Genomic DNA, 22545 nt, shown 5'->3' with positions numbered 1-22545 from the left:
ATCAAAAACCATATTGTGATCCTTCAGTAACCAGTCTCCAAGAAGGCCCCAGTGATCTCCACTTTCTAGTATTAAATGACCTTATGTAGCCTCCTCCCATACTCAATAGGGTTGACCTGTGTAACCTATAGAATATTGCAGACATGATGGTGTGTGACTTCTGAGGCTATAGATATCATAATAGATATTGTCATTTCTGCCTTAGATCTGGAGAAAGCCAGATGCCATGTTGTAAAGACACTACAGAGAAGTTTAAATGGCACGGAACTGAGGCCTGCTATCAAGATCTAGCACAAACTTGCCAAGTATGTGAGTGAACCATATTGAAAGCAGATCCTCCAGCCCCAGTCAAGCCCCAAATGACATCTTGACACCAACGTTATGAGATAACCTGAGCCAGAATCACACCCCTAGGCCAATTCTAGATTCCTGACCTAAAGAAACTGTGTGAGATAATGCTTGTTACTTTCAGTTGCTAAATTTTGGGTAATGTGTCACACAATAACAGATAATAAAGGTCTCATCTTGCACAGGGATGGCAATTTTCCTCTTCTTTATCCTATCTCCTATAACTAACTCCAGACTTGTATATTGAGTCAGATCCTCACATGCTGTAAGGCAGAGGTCCCCAGCCTGTTAGGACCAGGCTGCACAGCAGGAGGTGAGGGGCAGGTGAGTGAATGAAGCTTCATCTGTATTTATAGCCATTCCCCATTGCTTGCATGACTGCCTGAACTCTGCCTCCTGTCAGATCAGCAGCGGCATTAGCTTCTCATAGGATCACAAACCCTATTATGGACTGCACATATGAGGGATCTAGGTTGCATGCTCCTTATGAGAATCTAATGCCTGATGATCTGTCACTGTCTCCCATTACTCCCAGATGGGACCATCTAGTTGCAAGAAAACAAGCTCAGGGCTTCCACTGATTCTACATTATGGTGAGTTGTATAATTATTTCATTATATATTACAATGTAATAATAATATAAATAAAGTGTACAATAAATGTAATGAGCTTGAATCATCCTACCCCCACTCCTCCCCACCAATGTCCCATACTGGTCCATGGAAAAACTCTTCCATGAAACCAGTCCCTGGAAAATGTTGGGGACTGCTGCTCTAAAGGACCAACAATAAAGTAAGTTTGGGAAGAGAAGGATTACATGTCAGAAGAATAGTAAGATTTTGCTAAACTGCATTGGCAAAAAGCTAGAGAATATATGTAGAAATAGACTCCTGAAGATGCAAGATCAAGGAAAAAGGAACATAATCTTGGATTGGGCTGAATGTATTGATATGAGAACATTTATCTAAGATTTATCGAAGATTCTGGTACTAGTTCAGGTAGCTTTGAGCTCAGAGTCAAACCTAGTCCTTTTTCCACCACTAACATATCGATACTAAACACCCATTTAATGAACTATTAGGCATCAGGCATTATTTTAGGCTCGAGAATACAGAGGTGGATAAGAAAGTCAAGGTTCCTGCCCTCATAGATCTCACATTCCCTGTTCTACTCTATAGAACTGGAAATAACAATTTAAACTTTTCATTAAACATTTCTTTAGTCTGAATTAGCATGTTTTAAAATATTTTATGACTTGGAAATGCTACATTAACTTTGTCCAGATTCCTAAGCCCATTTCACTAGCAGTGACGTAATAGAAGGCAGAGGCATGGTTGTATGTTTCAGTGTTTGACTGGCTAAATACAAAGTAAATGCTCCATACATACACCAAACAATTGTTCATTGATTTTCACAATAGAGTTTGTGTCTTGAACTTCAAGCCTTAACAAAGGTTTGATAAGCACTATTCATCTCTCATGTTCTTGCATAAAGTTTAGTTGGTGAAATTCTGACTTTTTTCCTAGAGTACAAAATTAAGCAGAAATAGAATAGGTAGAGTTTAGGGTGCTGCACTATTTAGGAATTGCTGGAATTACTTGATGCATGCAGGAAAAATGTGAGAACTTCATAACTGGTAGTCAGTCTATTGTGAAAATATTATTGTAGTAGGACTCAAAAGAGACTAGAGTTCTATATTATATTTGACTGGATACTGAAGCCTGAGAGCAGCTCGTTTTCTAAAATAAGTACACAGTATGACTGTCAGAAGTGTTTTTCCCGCCCCCCTACAAAGTCTTTTTCTGAAAAGGAATGTTGGCTAGTCCTTCAACATAAGTGAGATTAAAAAAGAAAATGAAAAGGGATGTCGGCTTAGTTCCTGATGACAGCTGAGTGGCCAAATTATGGTGCTTTGATAGACCATAAATATTTTCAAAAGCTGAGATGGGTATTTGCAAAGTGAGTGTCTGTTAAGGTACATGTATTCTACAGCCATCTCCACTCCTGCCTTTCAAAACAGGCAGTTCGTTGAGGAAAAAAAAAGGTGCTTAAATGTTGCTGAATGAACCTGGGAAAATCTGTCAAGAATTCCAAAAACTTTTGAGACTTTGACAATATACCATTTTTTACTTCTTAGAGTATAAGAAGTGATGTCTAACCTTTACATTTATACATCTAAGAATAGCAAAAACACTTTGCATTTTAAAGGCCTCCTATAAAGTCCCAAAGTGCTTCCGGAAGGTTAGGTGATTCTTCCGTAGCTATAAAATGGTTAATTGCCTAACAACTAGGAAGTGTTCTGGAAATGGACATCCAGAGTGATCCTTAAAATATTATTTTAGTAGCATTGAGAAAAGCCTTGAAATAAAATCTTATTCTGTTATTCCAAGCTTACTCAGTGCTATATTATTCAGATCAGGGTTCCCCTTACAAACTTTGGGCAGGATGATAGGGGCTACTTCTCTATGTGAAGTCTTGAAATCGTATGATTCAAGGTGATTCAAGGTGGAGGGAATTTAAAAATTAAAAAAATAATTCCAACAGTGAAATTCCTAAGGGTGAGTCTTTGCTCTTCTACCCACTAAGAATTCCGGGTTCCTCTTCCCAAAAGAACAGAAGAGTGGGGAAAGATTTGTGACAGCCAAAAGGACATGGTGTAGCAAGCCAACTTGGAAGAGTTACTAGAGATGGCTTAGCAAATATTCATGCCTTCACTCAACTAAAACAAAAAAAGTCAAATTTGGGCATTTTTTGTAGATCACAGGCTTTTGTTTGATCAATGCACATTTCTTTATGACAAAAGGTAACGACAATGATTTTGCATATTCCCAAATTTGGAAAGTTGTCCAATTTAACAGTCTCAAGGAGCCTAACATGGTGCTGTGTGGGATGAAAAGAGGTTCAAAGTATGATCCCTGTCTTAAAATTAAGATGCAGAATCTTCCAATTAATATGTATATTTTCTAAAGTGGGGTCCTTAAACTGCTGGATCTCCTCAGAAGTCTTTTGAGGGTCCCAGTATCATCCAAGCTTTGAGCTTCTCAAAAGAAAGGGTATATGATACCAATAGGTCTACAATACTCATTACAATAGCTCTTCCCTCAATTCCCTCATACATTTGTAAATACTCCCTAAAGCAGGTAACCTAACCCTCACCCCTTCCCTATGTTTAAGAACCACAGTGGCTTCCCAACACAGTTGAAATAAAATCCAAACTCCTTATACTGGCCTATAAGACCCTGAGTGCCCTGCCTCCTTCCTACCTACTGACAATTTCTATGATGCATTCCTCAGCACACCTCACTCTTTCCTGCATCAGGGTATTTGTACTTGCTTTCTTTCCCTCTGGAATATTCTTTCCCCAATCTTCATTTGATTGGCTCCTTCTTATTACTGAGGTCTCAGCTCAAATGTCATTTCCTTGGAAAGACCTTAGATCACTCCAAGTAAAGACCCTCCTTCATTTACTCTTTTGAAAAAATTTCCTTGTAGCACTTATTATCTGTCTCTCCCACTAGAATGTAAATTCTTTGAGAGCAAACACATCTTTTTTGTTTCTTGGTGTTGCTATAGATTTAGTCTAAGTTTGATATTTCTTTCAGCATGCCTGAAATTTTAGCAAGTTAGAGACAAATGTAGGCACTCAGGTAACCACATAAGCCCTCTGCCCTCTTCGTTGTGTTGTGGCTTTAACCACTAGCTGGGTAAATAGAGTGGCATTATCCTTGCTCTCACATACACAGGACACTTATCTCTTCCTTAAGAGTGAGGAAGTATCTTTTTTTAAAGCCACCATACTATTGTCTTTGCTTTTCTCTGGTTTGTATTGAGTCACATACTATTCCTGGACCAATTCTGTGGTCAGAGTAATACTATACCTCCAGTAGGCTTTTATCCAGGTTTCTCAACAATTTTTTTAAGGGCAATTGCATTACACTCACCAGTGTCTTTCAAACAGTGGTCCATAACCTGAGAATGAATTAGGAAATTAACTCTTGGGTTATAACCATTACTTAAAAAATTAACTAGACTATAAAATTTGAAACTGCATAACATATATGACGAGTTAGTACTGTTTTATGAAACTTTGGTGTATACACACAAACACACCTGGATCACCATATAAAATCTACTGGTGGAATGGAGTCAAAAAAAGCTTGAAAGCTACCATCTTAGACAAAACAGGTTGACTCCTAAAGCTGGAGTAGGGTCAGCTTCAGATTATGTAGGGAAAGAATGGATATCTGAAGTAAAATCAGGGTATGGTTTAGAAGAGGAAAATCCATGCTGGGGAGATAGCTAACAATTTCCACTACAGCCTGCTTGACACTTTAGTTACTGGATTCCAATACAGTCATAACCAAACATTTTCCCCTCCAATGTCTTCTAAATTTCAAAGTATTTATCCATTCCAAAAAGGCACTTCATTCTTTCCATCCAACAAGTATCCATGATGGGGCAACTCATACATTTTATCATTTGGTTGGTGGAAAGTGTACATCTTATCACCCTAACCTTTACTTATGTTTAAATTTTGATCTTATTGATAGGAACTTTAGAACTCAGTCCATTTATTTATTTATTTTTTTGAGACAGGGTCTCATTCAGTCACCCAGGCTGGAGTGCAGTGATGCAATCACATCTCACTGCATTCTCTATGTCTTGGCCTCAAGTGACTCTCCCGCCTCACCTCCTGAGTTGCTAGAACCACAGGCATGCACCACTACTCCTGGCTAATTTTTTTATTTTTGTAGAGACAAGGTCTCGCCACGTTGCCCAGGCTGGTCTTGAACTCCTGGGCTCAAGCAATCTTCCTACCTCAGCCTCCTGAATAGCTAGGACTACAGGTGCAAGCCACCATACTTAGCTAATTATCAATTTTTTTTTAGAGATAGGGTCTTGCTATGTTGCCCAGGCTGGTCTTGAATTTCTGGCCTCAAGGAATCCTCCCACCTCAGCCTCCTGAATAGCTAGGACTACAGGTGCAAGCCACTATGCTCAGCTAATTATAATTTTTTTTTTGTAGAGACAGGGTCTTGCTATGTTGCCCAGGCTGGTCTTGAATTATTTCTGGCCTCAAAGAATCCTCCTTTGGCCTCTCAAAGTGTTGGGATTACAAGTATGAACAACCACGTCAAGCTGAGAGCTCATTCTAGTTCAACATCTTTCACTGAAGAAACTAAGGCCTAGAGAGGGGAGTGTACTTACCTAAGGCAGTTAATTAGTAGCAGAAAACGTCTGTCTCTTGACACCCACTTAAGAATTCTTTCCATTGTACTAATTAACAGTATACTTATGCCAACTTTTAAAAATAAAGGTAAACAAACGTGTTAAGTTCCAGAGGCAGCTAGGTTTACATAGCTGACAAATTCTTTCAAGAATTGTAGGTGACTTACATTTGGGGCAGCAAAGCTGCATTTTTAAGGCAACAGGGGAATTTATTAAAGAAATGCTGCTGGCTGGTGGCTCGTGCCTGTAATCCCAACACTTTGAAAGGCTGAGGCGGGAGAGTTGCTTGAGGCTAGGAGTTCCAGGCCAGTCTAGGTAACATACGAAGACCCAGTCTCTGCAAAAATAATAATAAAAAAGCTGGGCATGGTGGTGCATACCTGCAGTCCTAGCTGCTCAGGAGGCTGAGGTGGGAGGACACCTTGAGCCCAGGAGTGAGGTTACAGTGAGCTATGATTGTGCCACTGCGCTGCAGCTGGGATGAGAGACCCTGTCTCTAAAAAAAGAAATACTGCTTTTGAAGTGTTTGAAGGGCAAAGACTAGTTACTGCCTTATCTATTTAAGTGAGGTTAAGGCAATCAGCATGCATCACCACACACAGCTAATTTTTGTATTTTTTTGTAGAGATAGGACTTTGCCATGTTGCCCAGGCTGGTCTCGAACCTGTAAGCTCAAGTGATCTGCCCATGTTGGCTTCCCAAAATGCTGAGATTAGAGGCGTCAGCCACTGCACTGGGACAAAGTTAATTTTTGTAATGTTACATACAGTAGGAATTGTGTTTTACCTTAATACTTCACTTTTTAAGCTAGGAAACTCAATTCACTGTTTACTTTTTATGTTATTAGAAATTTACCAAGATTTATGAATGATACATCATACCTACAAAGAGCTTATGGTGTATTCTTGTACGTGGGGTGGTAGGGCAAGACAAACTTATGAAATAATCACAATTAAGAAATCAAGGCAATTTCAATTATTGTAAATATAGGGATTAAAAGTGGGAAAGTCCTTTTGCGTTGGACACAATAGGGGAATTTTACTGTTTTATGCATCAGTTGGAAGAGCAGCTATCATTTGAGGGTGCCATGAGAATATAATTTAGTCCCCAAATAGCTCTTCCATTTATTAAATGGAATGCTATTCATTTCTTCCTCTAAGAGTTGTTCTCTCTTTTGTGTGAAAGGGTTTATCAAAGGTTTCCCTCCAGCTCCAGAGAGTGCTTCATTATTACAGTCTCAGGGACATTACAGTGGCAGAAGGGTAACCAAAGGGTTTTGGAAGTATGGAAGAAAGGGAGGCTGGCAGTGCTTGTTACTTGGTTTCCTTTGGTTTTATTTAGAGAAAAAAAAGCCAATTCTGAAGGGTAGGTAGGGTTTAAATATAAAGGAAAAGAATCTTCTCTTTGGGATTCAGTCACAGTAAGTACACTTAGGTTAGGGTAATCTAGAACTAGTTGCTCTCTGGAACTCGACTTGTCTGTTGTCCACCAGACCCACCTTCAGGTGCTAAAAGTCCATTCTCACTAGCTGTGCATGGTATCCATAATTTAGTCCTGATACGTTACAGATGAGGTGAACAGCTGGCATCAAGAACCAAAATGGCTAGGGTCAGCATTAAAAAGGTCTAGTAGCAGACAGCAGGGTCTCAGATAATGGACTTGGACTTAAACGCAGGAATCTAGAGTCTCCAAGGAGGTTAGGGGAAAAGGACTGGATAACAAGAATGGTTTTATATTTTAAGAGGCTGATGTCTTGGACCAATAATCTAATCAAGGGCTCGAACTCAGCAATCGCAGCAGTCTAGTTAACAGGCTTGAGGTATATGCTGGACACAGGTATTAAGAAACTGCACATTCTTCTCAAACTAGGGTATAATTCTGGGACTAGTAAATAAAAAGCATTGCATATACAAGAAATTATGATACATCTTCTAAGGAATTAGTAGTTGACAGCAATTTACTCTATATTTTACATGAAAATAAGCAGTCATATTTTAAATTAGACAGCCAATTTTGGGTGAATTTAGAAGTAAACACAAGACTTCAAAGAAATGTCCAGATTCTAGTAGGCAGTTTCACGCTGTACTTCCAAGTCACTGTTTGATAGTCTTACAAAAAAGTTCAGACGGCAGTGATGGGAAAAAGCACTGTCTTTGAGAAAGACTTATTTTAAACTAAATCCTGCTAATTACCTATGACCTAGGTCAAGTCCAAAAATGACTGAATCCCCTAAGATTGTTGTAAAGATTATAGATAAATACAAAGCAACTATTAAAGTGCCTGACGGGCTGGGTGCAGTGGCTCATGCCAGTAATCCCAGCACTTTGGGAGGCCTAGGTGGGCAGATCACCTGAGGTCAGGAGTTCAAGATCAGCGTGGCCAACATGGTGAAATCCCGTCTCTACTAAAAATGCAAAAATTAGGCCAGCTGTGGTGGCTCATGCCTGCAATCTTAGCACTTTGGGAGGCCGAGGTGGGTGGATCACCTGAGGTCAAGAGTTCGGGACCAGTCTGGCCAAGATGCAGAAACCCCGTCTCTTCTAAAAATACAAAAATTAGCTGGGTGTGGTGGCACATGCCTGTAATTCCAGCTACTCAGCAGGCTGAGGCAGGAGAATCGCTGGGGGGTGGGGGTGGGCGGCGGGGGGGACTGAGGTTGCAGTGAGCTGAGATCACGCCACTTTACTCCAGCACAAACAAACAAAATTAGCTGGGGGTGGTGGTGCACGCTTGTAATCTCAGCTACTTGGGAGGCTGAGGCATGAGAACTGGTTGAACTCAGGAGGCAGAGGTTGCAGTGGGCCGAGATCGCGCCACTGTAATCCAGCCTGGGTGACAGAGCAAGACTGTCTCAAAAAATAAATAAAATAAAGTTCCTCACAGATAAATAAGTGCTTAATAAGGCAACAAGGGGGAAAAACCTGGGCTAGAAGTATGTAATCTTGTTGCCTTGGATCAGGAAATGTGCCATAGTCTGGTAAACTGTTGAGTCTCCAGAGAATAAAAATCCAGATTAGAAGTGTGAAGTGTAGATTCAAGTTTAACTGGAACATGGTTGGATATTGCAGAGAACTAATATATGCTGTACACCTATTCCTGATCATCTACTGTTAGGAGCTTTATATTTATACATTCACATTTAATCTTGATAACAACCCTTCAAAGGAGGTGTAATTGTAATTTTATAGATGAAACAACTGAGGTTCAAGTTCAGATTACTGTACATTACAAAGTAAAGTAGGTACTTGAACCTAGTCATTTTACCACATTCTGCCTTAATGGTGGAGGGTGGTACCTCTACTCCCTAAAATGGAAGTTTCAATAAATGAGATTAAATAATGGTTATCTACAGTAGTTCTTGACTACAGGAGTAACATAAATATTTAACACTGAGTTGGTGAACTGTGTTGCATGACGTGATGTAGGAAGAGTAGCCCAGAGACAGGAAATTCAGTCAGGAATTTTTTACAATATTATAAGAACAAACTGATTTCTGGTCTAAGCATCTCTGACTACAGCAAAGTCTCATTAATTTATACTGCATGTGGAATTTACAATAATCTATATAGGAACTGAGAAAAAAACAAAGTATCTGAAAATGCTCTTCACACTTCATCCCCTCTCCCTCAATAGTTCAGCCTGAATCATAAAACTATGACATTCCTCGATGACTTCTGCATAATGGTCACATTGAACTCTAGTTAATAGAATAAGTGAGCCAAAAAACCCAAAGGGTAGCAGTGTGTACACCTGCTACCATACCAATCAATGAATGTAGGAAATCCCCTATTCCATTTTTTGTTGGTTCACTTTCACCAATATTTTTTTCCTTTACTGAGCATCTAATTTAGTAAAGCCTTTTTCCAGATAATGGAGATACAGATTTGGATAAGACTCAATAAGACTCTCTAAGAGCTTAGTCTGAAAACGTTGGGAACCATGAGACCATCAAGGAGTTCACAGTTGAGACAGACGCAAACATTAAATACAAGTGTGAAACAGCATCAAAATAGGAAGATATAGAGAATGAAAGTACCCACAAGTCAAAGTGTTGAAGCAAATAGGAGCCTATCAGAAAGTAAGACGGGGACAGAATCGTTTTTTGAGACCTGAAATGATAAAACAGTGTGATATGTTTAGGGAATGGCAAGAAATTCCATGGGATTGGAGAGCTGCAGGGTAGACAGGGAAAGATTGGTAGGGATTAGATCCTGAAGAGATATGTTAAGGGACTGGGACTTTATCTTGTGGATCATTATTTCCCAGTTATGATTATGGAACTCTTTAAAATTACAATGTAAAGAAATACCAATAATAACACAATATGTTTAAAATTTTTGATTCTTTAGCTTTCTTAAAATCTAAATAGTAAAAAAAAATTTGAATCATTTTATTTAAAACCCCCAAATACCAGAGATGAAGTAAATCATCTTTTATTTTCATCTTACATTTGGTTATCATGAGACATGCAAACTCCTCCAATTTTAATGAGAACAGTGTTTTTGTGTCTTTTTATCACATATCCGCTTAATATTAGGTGTAATGTTGCTAAGTCGGATTCGCATATGAGGTGCAGCATCAAGTCTTTTCCTATATTTTGTTTTTGTTGCAGCGTAATATGAAAACCCCGTTTCACACAGGTGCATTGTAGCAAAAGGAAGAAGTACACGCACTGCACGCCTTGCAATGCTTGGGTATTCCTGAATTAGGCTACTCCAAAAATCATTTAGTGAAAGTTCACTAAAATTTTGCTTCACTTGAGAATCAGATGTTAAATCAATCAGGCTCTCATAGTCCCGTGCTACTAATGAAGCTGGTTTAACAGTAACTGTAAATGGATTTCTAACCCAAGCATTATTGTCATTTGTTACAGGAAAGTATTTTAACAGAGTAGAGCGCAAACCCCTTAGGTGCTGCACAATGGCACTGCAAATATCTTTATCAACTGTAGAATTAATTTCAGTCAAAAAATCACTGAGTGTAGGAAAACAATCAAAGTTTTCTTCTTCTACAGATGAGGCCCAAAATTCCAATTTTCTTAACAATGACGACATTTTATCAAATACTGTAAAAACGGTCACATTTTTTCCTTGCATTGACAAATTAACTTCATTTAATTTAGTAAAAATATCTGCAAGATATGCAAGTCTTAGCAGCCAAGATGAATTTGTTAAACAATCAGATAGTCGAAAAGCAGAATCCATGAAAACCAAAAGTTCACGACGAAGTTCAAAAAGTCTTACAAGAACTTTACCTCGAGAAAGCCACCTCACCTCTGTATTTAGAAGAAGTGCTGTGTGCTGAGCACCCATTTCCTCACATAAAATTTTTAATAGTCTGGATTGATGTGGTCGAGCTTTAATATAATTGATGATTTGTACTGCCTGGTCTAGCACATTTTTTAGAGATGTAGGCATTATTTTAACTGCTAGTGCATGTCTATATAACAGGCAGTGACTACTGGTGCTTTCGGGAGCCACATATTTTATTAAGGTGACAGCTTCAGCAATTTTCCCATCCACTGCCCTAGAAGCATCACTACAAACATCAACACATTTTTCCCATTCAATTTCATGTTTCTGCATAAAACTGTTGATACAGTTGAATATTTCTTCACCGGTAGCATTACTTTGCAAAGATTCACACAGGAGTAGGTCTTCCTCAATAGACTTATTAAACCTGTAACGAACAAACACAAGCAGCACAGCAAGTCCTGAAACATCAGCTGATTCATCTAGTTGCAGTGAAAACCCATCACAAATTTTCAGTCTACAAACAAGCTCTTCTTCAATGTCAGCAGCTAGATCCTTAATTCGACGTGCAACAGTACTGTTTGATAGCTGTACTGCATCTATTTTTTTACTATATTGTTCATCAAACATCCGCATCACTACATCTTTTGCACAAGGTTTGATAAGCAATTCTCCAATAGTATGAGCCTCTCCACTCAGCGCTATATGGTAACTTACATTGTATGATGCTTCTGTAGCACTTTCGTTATCTGTATTCACAATTTTAGGTGTTGGGGGTTTATTATTTTCAGGTGAATCGAGATGTTGCTTGAAAAAGCTTATATCTTTGTCTTTATATGCAGCATGTTTAGTTTCCAAATGTCTTCGAAGCTTACTAGGGGCTAAAGAGCTATTTGATAAAATTTTCTTACATAATACACACTGAGCATGAGGTGCATCTCTATTTCCGAAGTAAGTAAATCCAAAAGACAAATAACTTTCATCGTATTTTCTTCTTTTTGGTTTTTTACTAAATGTTATTTTGTTGGAATTGGATATAAATTTGACCCTGGAAAGCTCACCTTCTGGTTTTTTAGAAACTGAAGGTTGCAACTGTTTATCTTCACTTTGTAATATTCCAACCTTCTGATCATTTGATTCAGACACAATCTGATAACAGAAAGATTCCACTTCTTGTTTAAGACTTTCTTGTTTCAGCAACAGATCCATGGGCAATGAGTTTGCGGTACAAAACATGGTTAATTTAGAATAGACATTGAGTATCGCAAATGTGTTGAAATTATAAGACAGGATACAAAGAAGAGGAGCAATCATCAAAGAGATGATATACAGCAACACATCAGTTAATTTGTAAATGCTGCCTATTCATCAATGCGCAGATGGAACATCATACGTTCATGTATCAGGTGATCTCTCATGCGACTTCCTGGTGCTCTCAGGTATGGTACACCTTTCTTAAAGGTAGATTATCACATAAAAATAAAACCTATAGAAATGAGTTTAGCAGTCTTAATCTCATATTTACATAAACATATTAAAATCAACCATAAAGAAAAACTAATATTAGCATCAATCTTTTTCTCAAAACATTTATTAACTTAGAGAATATTAATATTCTATAAAACATAATTTGGGAATCACTGAGCCAAGAAATTATTAAGAATTGTTATACATATTTTTAAGAAAGGGACCTTGAAGAATATGTCCCACGGCAGGGGTTGGCAGGCTTTTTTTGGTCAAGGGCCATATAGTCTCTGTTGCAACTACTCAACTCTGTAGTTGTAACATGACAGCAGCCATAGACAATACATGAAAGAACGGGCACGGGTGTGTTCCAATAAAACTTTACGTACAAAACCAGAGAGCATGGGCCATAATTTATCAGCCCTGTCTCATGGTATGTAGTATTGTGAAATCTCTTTTAGCTTTCGATGCCTACTGCCATTAGATGTATTAGTTGTTGATACTATTATATATCTGAAGTCCCTTCAGGGCTAGCAACAATTCTGAAGAAGTGAATTAAACACACACACAGTTCCAAGTTTTGTGAGATACATAATTCTACTGTATCCTAAATGCTATGTGTTAACAATGAAGAATTAATTGTATATCAAAAGTTAGGTACTGTTTCTCTGGACTTAAGTTATATAAATGTTTACATTATCCAAGTTAAGACTCAATGAAAGTAATGTGTATTTTTATAGATTACTCTGCATTCTATTTATACAACAGGTGAAGACTTAACCAGGATCTAAAAAAAAATATAAACTCTCATTTAAGAGGTTTATTTCTCATATAATAAAACAAATCAAAATTAAAAGGATAATGCAATCTAAGGATTGCTAAAGAATACTATTAACTCTATAAATTAAGGCATAAAATTATGTCTGTCCAAATATAGCTACTTTTGATTTAAACTTTATAACCTGGCTATAGAGTAAGTTTTGTATTCTCATGTTAGATCTTGAGTCAAAATGGTTCTCCTATTAAGGGGTAGAGGGTAAGATACCTGAAATAAGGTGTTCTCCTTTCTGTAATCCCTCTCTCCACCTTGGCAGCTTGAAATGCACTCTTCAAAAGAATAAAATTAAAGGATGGGGTGGGAAGGGGAGTAACCAAAAGCCTAGAATGAGAAAAATTAAAATTAGACACAGTAACAAGCAGAACTAACTATAAACCCGTAAAATGGGTTTATTCTTTCTGGATCTAAGCAGTGCAAATGATTCTTTACTGCAATGCAGATCTTGGACTGAAAGAGAAGACGCCTAGCACAGTAAAAATTCTAACATTTTCAACCTGTTCAATATCTTGGCAATTTAGGTGCTTTGAGATGTTCCCCCACCTACTGACTTCATAGAAACATGTTAAAACAACACCACCACCAGACTTTCAAGAACTTAAAACTAAACCTAATTTTTAAAAGTACAACCTCATCAACATCTCTAAAACTAGGCCTTGAATCTAAAATGGAATTATACATAGAACTATTACATGAAACAGTCCTTTCACTACAATCATTTTTAGCCCCCCCAGTGACCAATCTCCTCAGGTAAACAATGTTTAATGACTGATGATTGTTTACTGTATGCCAATTACTGCTAAATCCCTCATACAGGTTATCTCATCTATGAAGAGACAAGGATTAATAACCCCACTTTAGAGATAAACAGACAGAGGTTAACACATCTTGCTAACACCTCTTGTAAGTGAAAAACCAAGTTCAGAGCCCAAAAAGTTTGACTGCATAGCCCATGTGTCTAGCCATTACTTACGTGTTCCTGAATACTTTTAATTCCTCAACTACTAAAAAATCTGGTTACTAGGAGTTGGGCTATGCAGAGAAACCGATGAACAATGGGTTACAACTGCCAGAAAGCCGAGGGTCTCATACTAGCAACAGCATAAAGCCCTACTTCTCATTGGGAGCAAAAAAGCAGATTCTCCTTCCACAGTCTCCTTCTGGATTTTGCAACGGAGAACTTTGTGGAGCTGCTGGTTCACGTAAAAGATTAGGATCCCTCTCGTTGCCAGAGGACACAGAAGAGTAGGAAGCTTTTGTTTTCAGAAAGGAGGTCCTCATCCCCACCTCTTCAAAGGTGTTTCCCCGAATTTCTCGAGGACAAACAATCTGGACTCCTTTGAGAGTAAAGTTTCCTTTCCACTCCCTGAAGAGCAGGGAAAACTTCCGTCTTTAGTCTCCTTCCGGTTAAACTGACAAGTATCAGTCCTTTCTCCCCTATCTTCGGGCGGTTCTGGCTGGGAACAATACCCTCAGGGTCAGGAGGGCAGGATCTGAGTGCAGGCCAGCCAAAAACATGGGAACGGATGCTCCTTCCAACACCTAAATGCTTTTTTAAACGGTCACCTGGATGTGCAGCCAGGGCCAACTATCCCTCAGCTCCTCCCTGTCACAGGTGCGCGCTGCCCACAGACTGCCACAACTGGGGGGCTCCCTACGAGTCGCAGCCCACCCTCGCCTCAGGACTTCTCTCGCGTCCCCGGGCGACCGCCTCCGCTAACGACCACATGAAAACGTCTCAGCACCCAACACCATCTCTCTATTTCATCTCCATCAGCGATGGAGAGAACGGATTTCGCCGCAGCTGGGCTGCACAGCAGCGCCGCGGTCCCCAGCTGAGCCCGCGACCGCCATTTTAGGCAGTTCCAGCAAGCGGCCATTTCAGAGCGCACCGCTTAGCCGCGGCGGCGGCTCTGCTCCTCACCTTCACCGAGGCCTGAACAGGGTCAACAGCCAGTCGTCGTGGACTGGAGGGGGAGGGGAGAGAGGGAGGGGAATGAAAAACAAAACAGAGAGGAAAGAAGGATTCGGGGACAGGGTGATGCTCTCAGCTCAGGGATATCGCCTAGGCCATCTCCATAGAGATCCGATTCGCGGCTGGCGCGGTCGCTGGTCTGAAGATAAATTTAGCACTCTAGAGCACCCGAACCCTACAGTCTTCACGAGCGACTCTGCTGCTGCCCAATCAGCGCCAGATTTGCGTCCCATCACCAATCCGCGCTGAGCAGCGGGGCGGAACCAAAGGAAAGGACCAAGCTCGGTTGAGGCGCGGCCCAGCCGCAGCCGCAGCCGCAGCCGCAGCTGCCGTTCTATCTTGGTGATAGCCGAGCGGCTGGATAGGAAGCAATTGTTCTCAAACTTCACTAGCCCCGTCGGCGCGGACGCTTGTCGAGAATGCAGATTCCTGGGTACTGCCAGATACGGTTGGTGATCTTGTAGGGCTGGAGTGGAACCCATGAATCTGCATTTTCATCATTTCTGGCCCTCTGCCCGGACTGGGGTGATTCACGGGGATTCGTAGTGGCCCCAAAGGAGCACGAAGAACCTCGGCTGCTGTGCATTTGCCACCTCTTTTGTTCCCGGAGGCCGCACCCCAGGTCCAGTTTACACAGCTGCCAACTCCTTTTCTTGGTTCCCACTGGAATCTGGGAAGAAAACTCGCCCTTTGCTTCTCCGCCCCACACCCGACGACGGAGTGTCTAGGGGTCTGGTCGGCCTTGGCTGTGCGGAGGGCTAGGCCTGACGAGCGTGCGCTGATGCGGCGCAGACCCCGCCAGACCTCTTGGGTGGCCCGGGGTAGGTTGGGGAGCAGCGGAACAGGACTGGATAGGGAAAGCGGCCCCGCAGCGTCCACGGGCAAGCTGAAAGTCTGCTTGATGTCTTTGCATCACAGTGGCGCCCTCCCCGCAGGAACGCCCGGCCGCCTACACCGAGCGTTGCCTGCAGGGAACGGCCAACCCGCCCTGAAATACTTTTTTTGTGGGCTGCAGCTTTCGGGTATTTTAAGCCATGGTTCTGTGCCCTTCCTTGTTTTCAAAAACACCACAGCCAAAGGCTGCGGGTTGTGTGCTTTGGTTTTGTGTTAAGTTCTGTGGTGGAGACCTGGAGTCTGTTTTTCCAAATAGGCACCTTGAAATAGATACGCTTCTTAAGGAGGGAAAGTACGAGTGGGTCCTATTATTTGCGATGTTTTAGCCTTTCCAGACTCCGTACAAATGACTAAATGAAGATTGGATCGTATTTTCAGGTACTGCACCAATGATGGAAAATTCCCAACTTGGGGTCAAAAGCAAGGGCAGCTTTCGTTTTTCTTAAATATGCTTCTGATCAAATATGTAAAGTGTTGAAAGAAACCTAACCCTTAATAACACAATTTACAGGAGTGCATAATTTCCTAGGACTGACATTTAGTTCCAAATGTTTTAAAGTCAATTACAACATCATCTCACCCTGTAGTAAGCTGTCCATATATTCTCATTATTATTTTTAAATTATTTCTGTTAAATCAGCTTCATTTGAACTTTAACCATAAATGCATAAATCGTTTTTGGGAAGGGGGTACAGTCTTGCTTGAAGAGCAAAGGATTTTATTTTGTAATTGCAGGAGTTGTCTCGCTTCAGAATAATATTGGAATAATATATTTTCATGTTTCATATTTTAGAAAAACCTTTTACATATGTGCTCCGAAACCAATCTTTTTTTTATTTTTTATTTATTTATTATTATTATACTTTAAGTTCTAGGGTGCACAACGTGCAGGTTTGTTACATATGTATACATGTGCCATGTTGGTGTGCTGCACTCGTTGTCATTTACATTAGGTATATCTCCTAGTGCTATCCCTCCCTCCTCCCCCCAGCCCACGACAGGCCCTGGTGTATGATGTTCCCCACCCTGTGTCCAGGTGTTCTCATTGTTCTATTCCCACCTATGAGTGAGAACATGTGGTGTTTGGTTTTCCTGTCCTTGCGATAGGACAGGAAACATCAATCTTTACACATCTAGTTTACATCTTCATGAAGAGGGAAAACCCAAAATATTAAACTGTTAGGCAGAATAGTGTTTAAATAAGTTTAGGAATTAGGTCCTGATATGATTTGACTCTGTGTCCCTACCCAAATCTTATATTGAATTTTAATTCCCACGTATGGAGGGATTAAAGTGATTGGATTATGAGGACGGTTTCTCCCATGCTGTTCTGACAGTAAGTGAATTCTCACGCGATCTGATGGTTTTATAAATGGTAGTTCTTCCTGCGGTCTCACATGCTGTCTCTCACCTGCAGCCATGTAAGACCTGCCCTATAAGACGTGCCTGCTTCCCCTTCCTCCATGATTGGAAAATTTTGTGAGGCCGCCCAGCCATGAGCAGCTGAGTCAATTAAATCTCTTTCCTTTATAAAGTACCCAGTCTTGGTATTTCTTTATAGCAGTGTGAGAATGGATTATAGGGCCCCAAATCTGAAGTGTCTCATAATTAAAGTTCATGAAACTTAACTTTTTTTGTAATCGTTTTATCAAATTATTATAGAATATTGATGAGACAGATAAGAAAAAATACAGACAATGTGGAACTCAAACCAGTAATACATAGCTAGCATTTATTGAATACATAATGTAGGCCAGGGAGCTATTGTATACACTTTTTTTGTTTTTGTTTTTGTTTTTTTGAGTCAGGGTCTCACTCTGTTGCCCAGGCTGGAGTGCAGTGGCACAATCTTGGCTCCATGCAACCTCAGCCTCCCGGGCTCAAATGATCTTTCCACCTCAGCCTCCTGAGTAGCTGGGACTACAGGTGCATGCCACTATGTCCGGCTAATTTTTTTATTTTTTTATAGCGATGGGGTTTTGCCATGTTACCTAGGCTAATCTCAAACTTCCAGGCTCAAATGATTCACCTGCCTTGGCCTCCCAAACTGCTGGGATTACGAGTATGAGCCACCAGGTCTGGCCTATACACTTGTAAATGTATTAAGTCTTTTACTGTTCACAACAATTTTATCAGATGATTAACCTTATTTTACAGATAAGGAAATTAAGCACAAAGAGGTAAATAACTTGCCCCAGTTCCAAGAACTAATTAGTGGCAGAACCTGGATTAGGTGTGATGCTGGTTGTGGGAACTACAAACTGTGTTTATGTGCATACTTGATTTGTATTAGGCAGAAAACTATTGTGAATAATATTACGGTAATGTATTAGGTAAGGAGGCTGAGCCTCACCATTAAAAAGGACTCAGTACTTCTCTCAGTTCTTGGGGAAAAAAAAGGACTCAGTTTGTTAACCTGTGGCTCAAGTCAAATAATCGCTGGAAGTAGTAACATGAATTGTAACTGAAACCCCAAATTTGCAGCCTCAGTTGCTGTAGGACATCTGAGATGACAATTGTGTTCACGTTGGTTTTATGAGTTAATTTGTGTTGCACTAGGTTTTCCAGAAGCAGATGATGAGACAGAAAACTATGTAGCCAGTATTGTAGGTTAGAGTGTATCACCCTTAACTTTATAGTCCTCCTATCCTCCCTCAGTTACTAGATGTGGGCTGCCCTGGGAAGGGCATGACTGCAGCTGAGGTCCCAAGCAGGGCAGAGTCCTTGCTTGAAGGAATGTCTGAGTGGCGCATCTTCATGTTGGCCACAATTTGGAACCTTTAATATAAAGATGGTAAATTAATATAGTTTCATTATTTTTGTGAAAGTTATCATTATTGGGGTGTTGTGTGCTTTGTCAGCCTTCGAGATATATAAAACATTTAAGAGAATTTCATGACCACATGTATGATTGGTTTATTGGTATTATATTTGCAAGAGTTATGTGTTTATAAAAATTTCACTGGCTAGATGTTAGATATATTACATTTGTAATTGTAGTTTAAAATGTCTAAGAAAATGTGATTAGTTGATTATGCAAATGATGTTAAATATTTAAGGAATATTTAGTCTGTTAAATTAGACCATAGCAGAGCATAAGTGAAAGTGATTGTCCATGTTTTTATACAAAAATTATGAGATTTATAAATAGACATAATATTTATACATTCAGCTTAAAGGCTTGTGAAATACAATTTTACAATTTCAATATATTTTGCCTATGAATAAACAAACTAATGTCAATTATTAACTTTTTTCTTTTTTTTTGAGACAGGGTCTCACTTTGTCATCCAGGCTGGAGTGCAGTGGTGCCATCACAGCTCACTGCAGCCTTGACCTCCTGGGCTCCAGCAATCCTCCACCTCAGCCCTGCGCAAGTAGCTGGGACTACAGGTGCCAGGCGTGCACTACATACAGGCGTATACTATACTACGCCTGGCTAATTTTTTTTTGTATTTTTTGTAGAGACGGAGTTTCTCCATGTTGCCCAGGCCTATGTCAATCTCCTGAGCTCAAACAATCCTCCTGCTTCAGCCTCCCAAAGTGTTGGGATTACAGGTGTGAGCCACCAGGCCCAGCCATGTCTGACTCTTTATCTCTTGATAGGCCCTATCTGCATGGCAGTATGGTGGCCTCTGACATCCCAAAACTTATAGAGAAAGCATGTTCCCCCAACTACATTGGAAGAAAGTTTTCATTCATTTTGGGGTTACATCTGTGAAGTAAATACACTGGCCAGTCAAGGAGTGCTCTGAATGGCCAACTTGGGAGACATGTCTCCTTCAGTTTTGAGGACATGAGTTTTCTGTGCCACCAGAATTTCATGGAGCAGGTGAGTGAGCAGTGCCTAAAAGAAGGGATTCTGGGCAGATGGAAAAGTGAGAGATACCTACTAAATTTCCTTTCCTTGCCCCTTACATTTGATCAGCCACCAAGAAGTCCTTGGCCAGGCATGCTGGCCCATGCCTGTAATCTTAGCACTTTGGGAGGACAAGGCAGGAGGATTGCCTGAGCCCAGGAGTTCGACACAAGGGCAACATAGCAAGACCCCATCTCTATAAAAATAAAAAAATGCGTAAATAATACATAAAATAATAATAACAAGAAAAAGTCCTCCATTGTTCTAATCTCTAAGACTAACTTTTCTCTCCAATTCTTCTGCCATCACTCTAGGCTTACTATCAATTTCCTTAACCAATCTCTTAGCTACCAGCCAATCTCTATCAAATTTATCCTGCACACAGAAAAGCACTTTATCTAAAATACAGACATTAAAGTCTTTTTTTTTTTGAGATGAGGTTTCACTGTTGCTTAGGCTGGAGTGCAGTGGTGCCATCATGGCTCAATGCAGCCTCAACCTCCTGGGTTCAGGTGATCCTCCCACCTCAGCCTCCCAAGTAGCTAGGACTACAGGCACGCACCACCACACCAGGCTAATTTTTATATTTTTTGTAGAGATGAGGTCTCGTCATGTTGCCCAGGGTAGTCTTGAACTGGGCTCAAGTGATCCTCCTGCCTCAGCCTCCCAAAGTGTTAGGATTACAGGTATGAGCTACTGTACCCAGCCTAAAGTCATTTTTTTACTCAAAGTTTTCCCATTGTTGGGGTGATCAACTCTTTAACTGGGCATTTAAGGTTTTCATTAAACTGGTTTTGCTTTTCTTTTTTTCTTCTTATAGAGACAGGGTCTTGCTATGCTGCCCAGGCTGCTCTCAAACTCCTGGGCTCAGGCAGTCTGCCTGCCTCTGCCTCCCAAAGTGCTGGGATTACAGGCATGAGCCACCACACGGACCCAAAACTGGTTTTGCTTTTAAAATTTGTTTTCAATGTTACACAGTGACCGTGCTAGGTGGGAAGTAAGGCAACTATGGACAGGAATGTCTGGAGCTCCCTCTCGTTAGCTAGTGGTCTTGTGATGTGTAGTTTACTTGTTCTGGCTTAAAGGCCCAAGTTTGAGGTATTCTTTTTGTTGTTTTGTTTTAATTTTAATTTTTATCCAAGCAGTGCAAGCATAGAGTTTAAAAATTCAAGTAGAACTAAAAGTATTACAGACAATAACAAAAAAACATTTCTTGGCTCCTTCTTCAGATGCAATCCCTTGTAACATTTTATGCCATTCAGGAGTTCCAGACCAACCTGGGTAACATAGCAAGACCCTGTCTCAAACAACAACAAAAACAAATCCAATAACTGTTAGGTTTGTGAAAATTGTCAGAATCAAGATAGAGTCACTAGTGTGGTGGAAAAACAAAAAACAAACAAAAAAAACCCAGGCAAATAGAACCCAGGAAGGCCATTAAGAGAGCATTCTCATGCACAGATGCCTGCTAACAAAACCTGTCACAAAACACTGCAAAACCAAGACCTTGCACAAACGCTGTCAAAATCTTACACAAAAAATACTTCTTCAAGGACATCTCCCCAGCAACTCCCTGTGCCATCTTGGACTGGTGTCACCCTTGTTACTGATCTTTGTAGCCAAAGATAATTATCTCAAAATAATTATTATAATTCTCCACATTTTTTCCTTTAAAAACCTGTCTTCCCTTACCTCCCTGAATGTGCACGTAGTTTACTATGGCACACATATTCCCACTGGAATGCTTTATTCCCAAATAAACATCATTTTCTTCTAGACAGCCTCCCTCTGTTATTTAGATTGAAAGATTAATACTATTGTTTTTAGTTTCCACTTCCCTGAAGCAGGAAAAAATCTATATTCCTCTACTTGTGTAAGAATTTGCCTATGCAAATGTTAATTGGCTCTATAGTTACTGATTATTCCAGTGATATTTCAGTGCCCCGTTCAGATACATGATTTGGGCAACTCCCCAACTGCTCACCTTTTAATCCAGATCTGGTTGTGGTTAAAAAAAAGAGCAGGAATATACAAAAATTAATTGGGCATGATGGGGTGCAAGCCTATAATCCCAGCTGCTCTGGAAGCTGAAGCAGGAGAATCGCTTGAACCCAGGAAGTGGAGGTTGCAATGAGCTGAGATCACACTATTGCACTCCAGCCTGGGTGACAGAGCGAGACTGTCTCAAAAAAAAAAAAAAGGCCAGGCACAGTGGTTCATGCCTGTAATCCCAGCACTATGGGAGGCCGAGGCAGGCAGATCACCTGAGGTCAGGAGTTTGACACCAGCCTGGCCAACATAGTGAAACCCCGTCTCTACTAAAAATACAAAAATTAGCTGGGTGTAGTGATGCACGCCCGTAGTCCTAGCTACTCAGGAGGCTGAGGCAGGTGAATCACTTGAACTCAGGAGGCAGAGGTTGCAGTGAGCTGAGATTGAACCATTGCACTCCAGCCTGGACAACAGAGCGAGACTCCGTCTCAAAAAAAACAAAAAGGCAGGATTGGTATGTACAGCAGGTACAGCAGAAGGTGAAGGAGGGCAGTTCACTCAGAAAAGAACTGTGGCAGATATTGCAACATCTCTAGTGTAATTCTCTTTGATTTATAAAAGGCTAATCACTTTGTTACTTTAAATCATGAAATCATGACACACCTCACAAATAAACGTCATATACTCCTTTTCTAGA

At 40.4% G+C, this 22545-nt stretch overlaps 1 protein-coding gene and 1 long non-coding RNA gene across 10 annotated transcripts in view; one reads left to right on the top strand and one right to left on the bottom strand.

Moving 5' to 3' along the window:
• Positions 1–9994: 9994 nt before the first annotated feature.
• On the bottom strand, positions 9995–15251 carry ZBED5 (zinc finger BED-type containing 5). Of its 4 annotated transcripts, none has more exons than XM_055282418.2 (3): positions 15053–15251; positions 13339–13452; positions 9995–12315 (listed from the first exon to the last, which is right to left on the bottom strand). In XM_055282418.2, the coding sequence occupies exon 3, from the start codon at positions 12141–12143 to the stop codon at positions 10062–10064; it is 2082 nt and encodes a 693-aa protein (XP_055138393.1). In that variant the 5' UTR covers positions 12144–12315; positions 13339–13452; positions 15053–15251; the 3' UTR covers positions 9995–10061. The 4 variants fall into 4 exon arrangements, with proteins under 4 accessions (XP_055138393.1, XP_055138394.1, XP_063498063.1 ...); XM_055282419.2 differs by having other exon boundaries at positions 9995–12283; XM_063641993.1 differs by having other exon boundaries at positions 9995–11256.
• A 62-nt stretch (positions 15252–15313) lies between these two features.
• LOC129484410 (uncharacterized) overlaps positions 15314–22545 on the top strand; it is a 51702-nt gene continuing 44470 nt past the window's right edge. For 2 of the 6 annotated variants that reach the window (XR_010121528.1, XR_008658436.2), the window contains exon 1: positions 15314–16375. This is a non-coding gene — a long non-coding RNA (uncharacterized lncRNA). Of the gene's footprint in view, positions 16376–19271; positions 19391–22545 lie in introns of all 6 variants that reach the window. The other 4 variants (XR_008658437.2, XR_008658438.2, XR_010121527.1 and 1 more) reach the window with 4 other exon arrangements.

The sequence above is a fragment of the Symphalangus syndactylus genome, chromosome 6, assembly GCF_028878055.3.
Source record: "Symphalangus syndactylus isolate Jambi chromosome 6, NHGRI_mSymSyn1-v2.1_pri, whole genome shotgun sequence".
Lineage (NCBI taxonomy): Eukaryota > Metazoa > Chordata > Mammalia > Primates > Hylobatidae > Symphalangus > Symphalangus syndactylus.
The sequence above is the reverse complement of the archived record's forward strand: the minus strand, read 5'-3'. Positions and strand labels throughout refer to the sequence as shown.

What these genes read in the sequence shown, in the direction of transcription:
- ZBED5 (XM_063641992.1), bottom strand. Translation starts at nt 12,143, where the DNA reads ATGATTGCTCCTCTTCTTTGTATCCTGTCTTATAATTTCAACACATTT.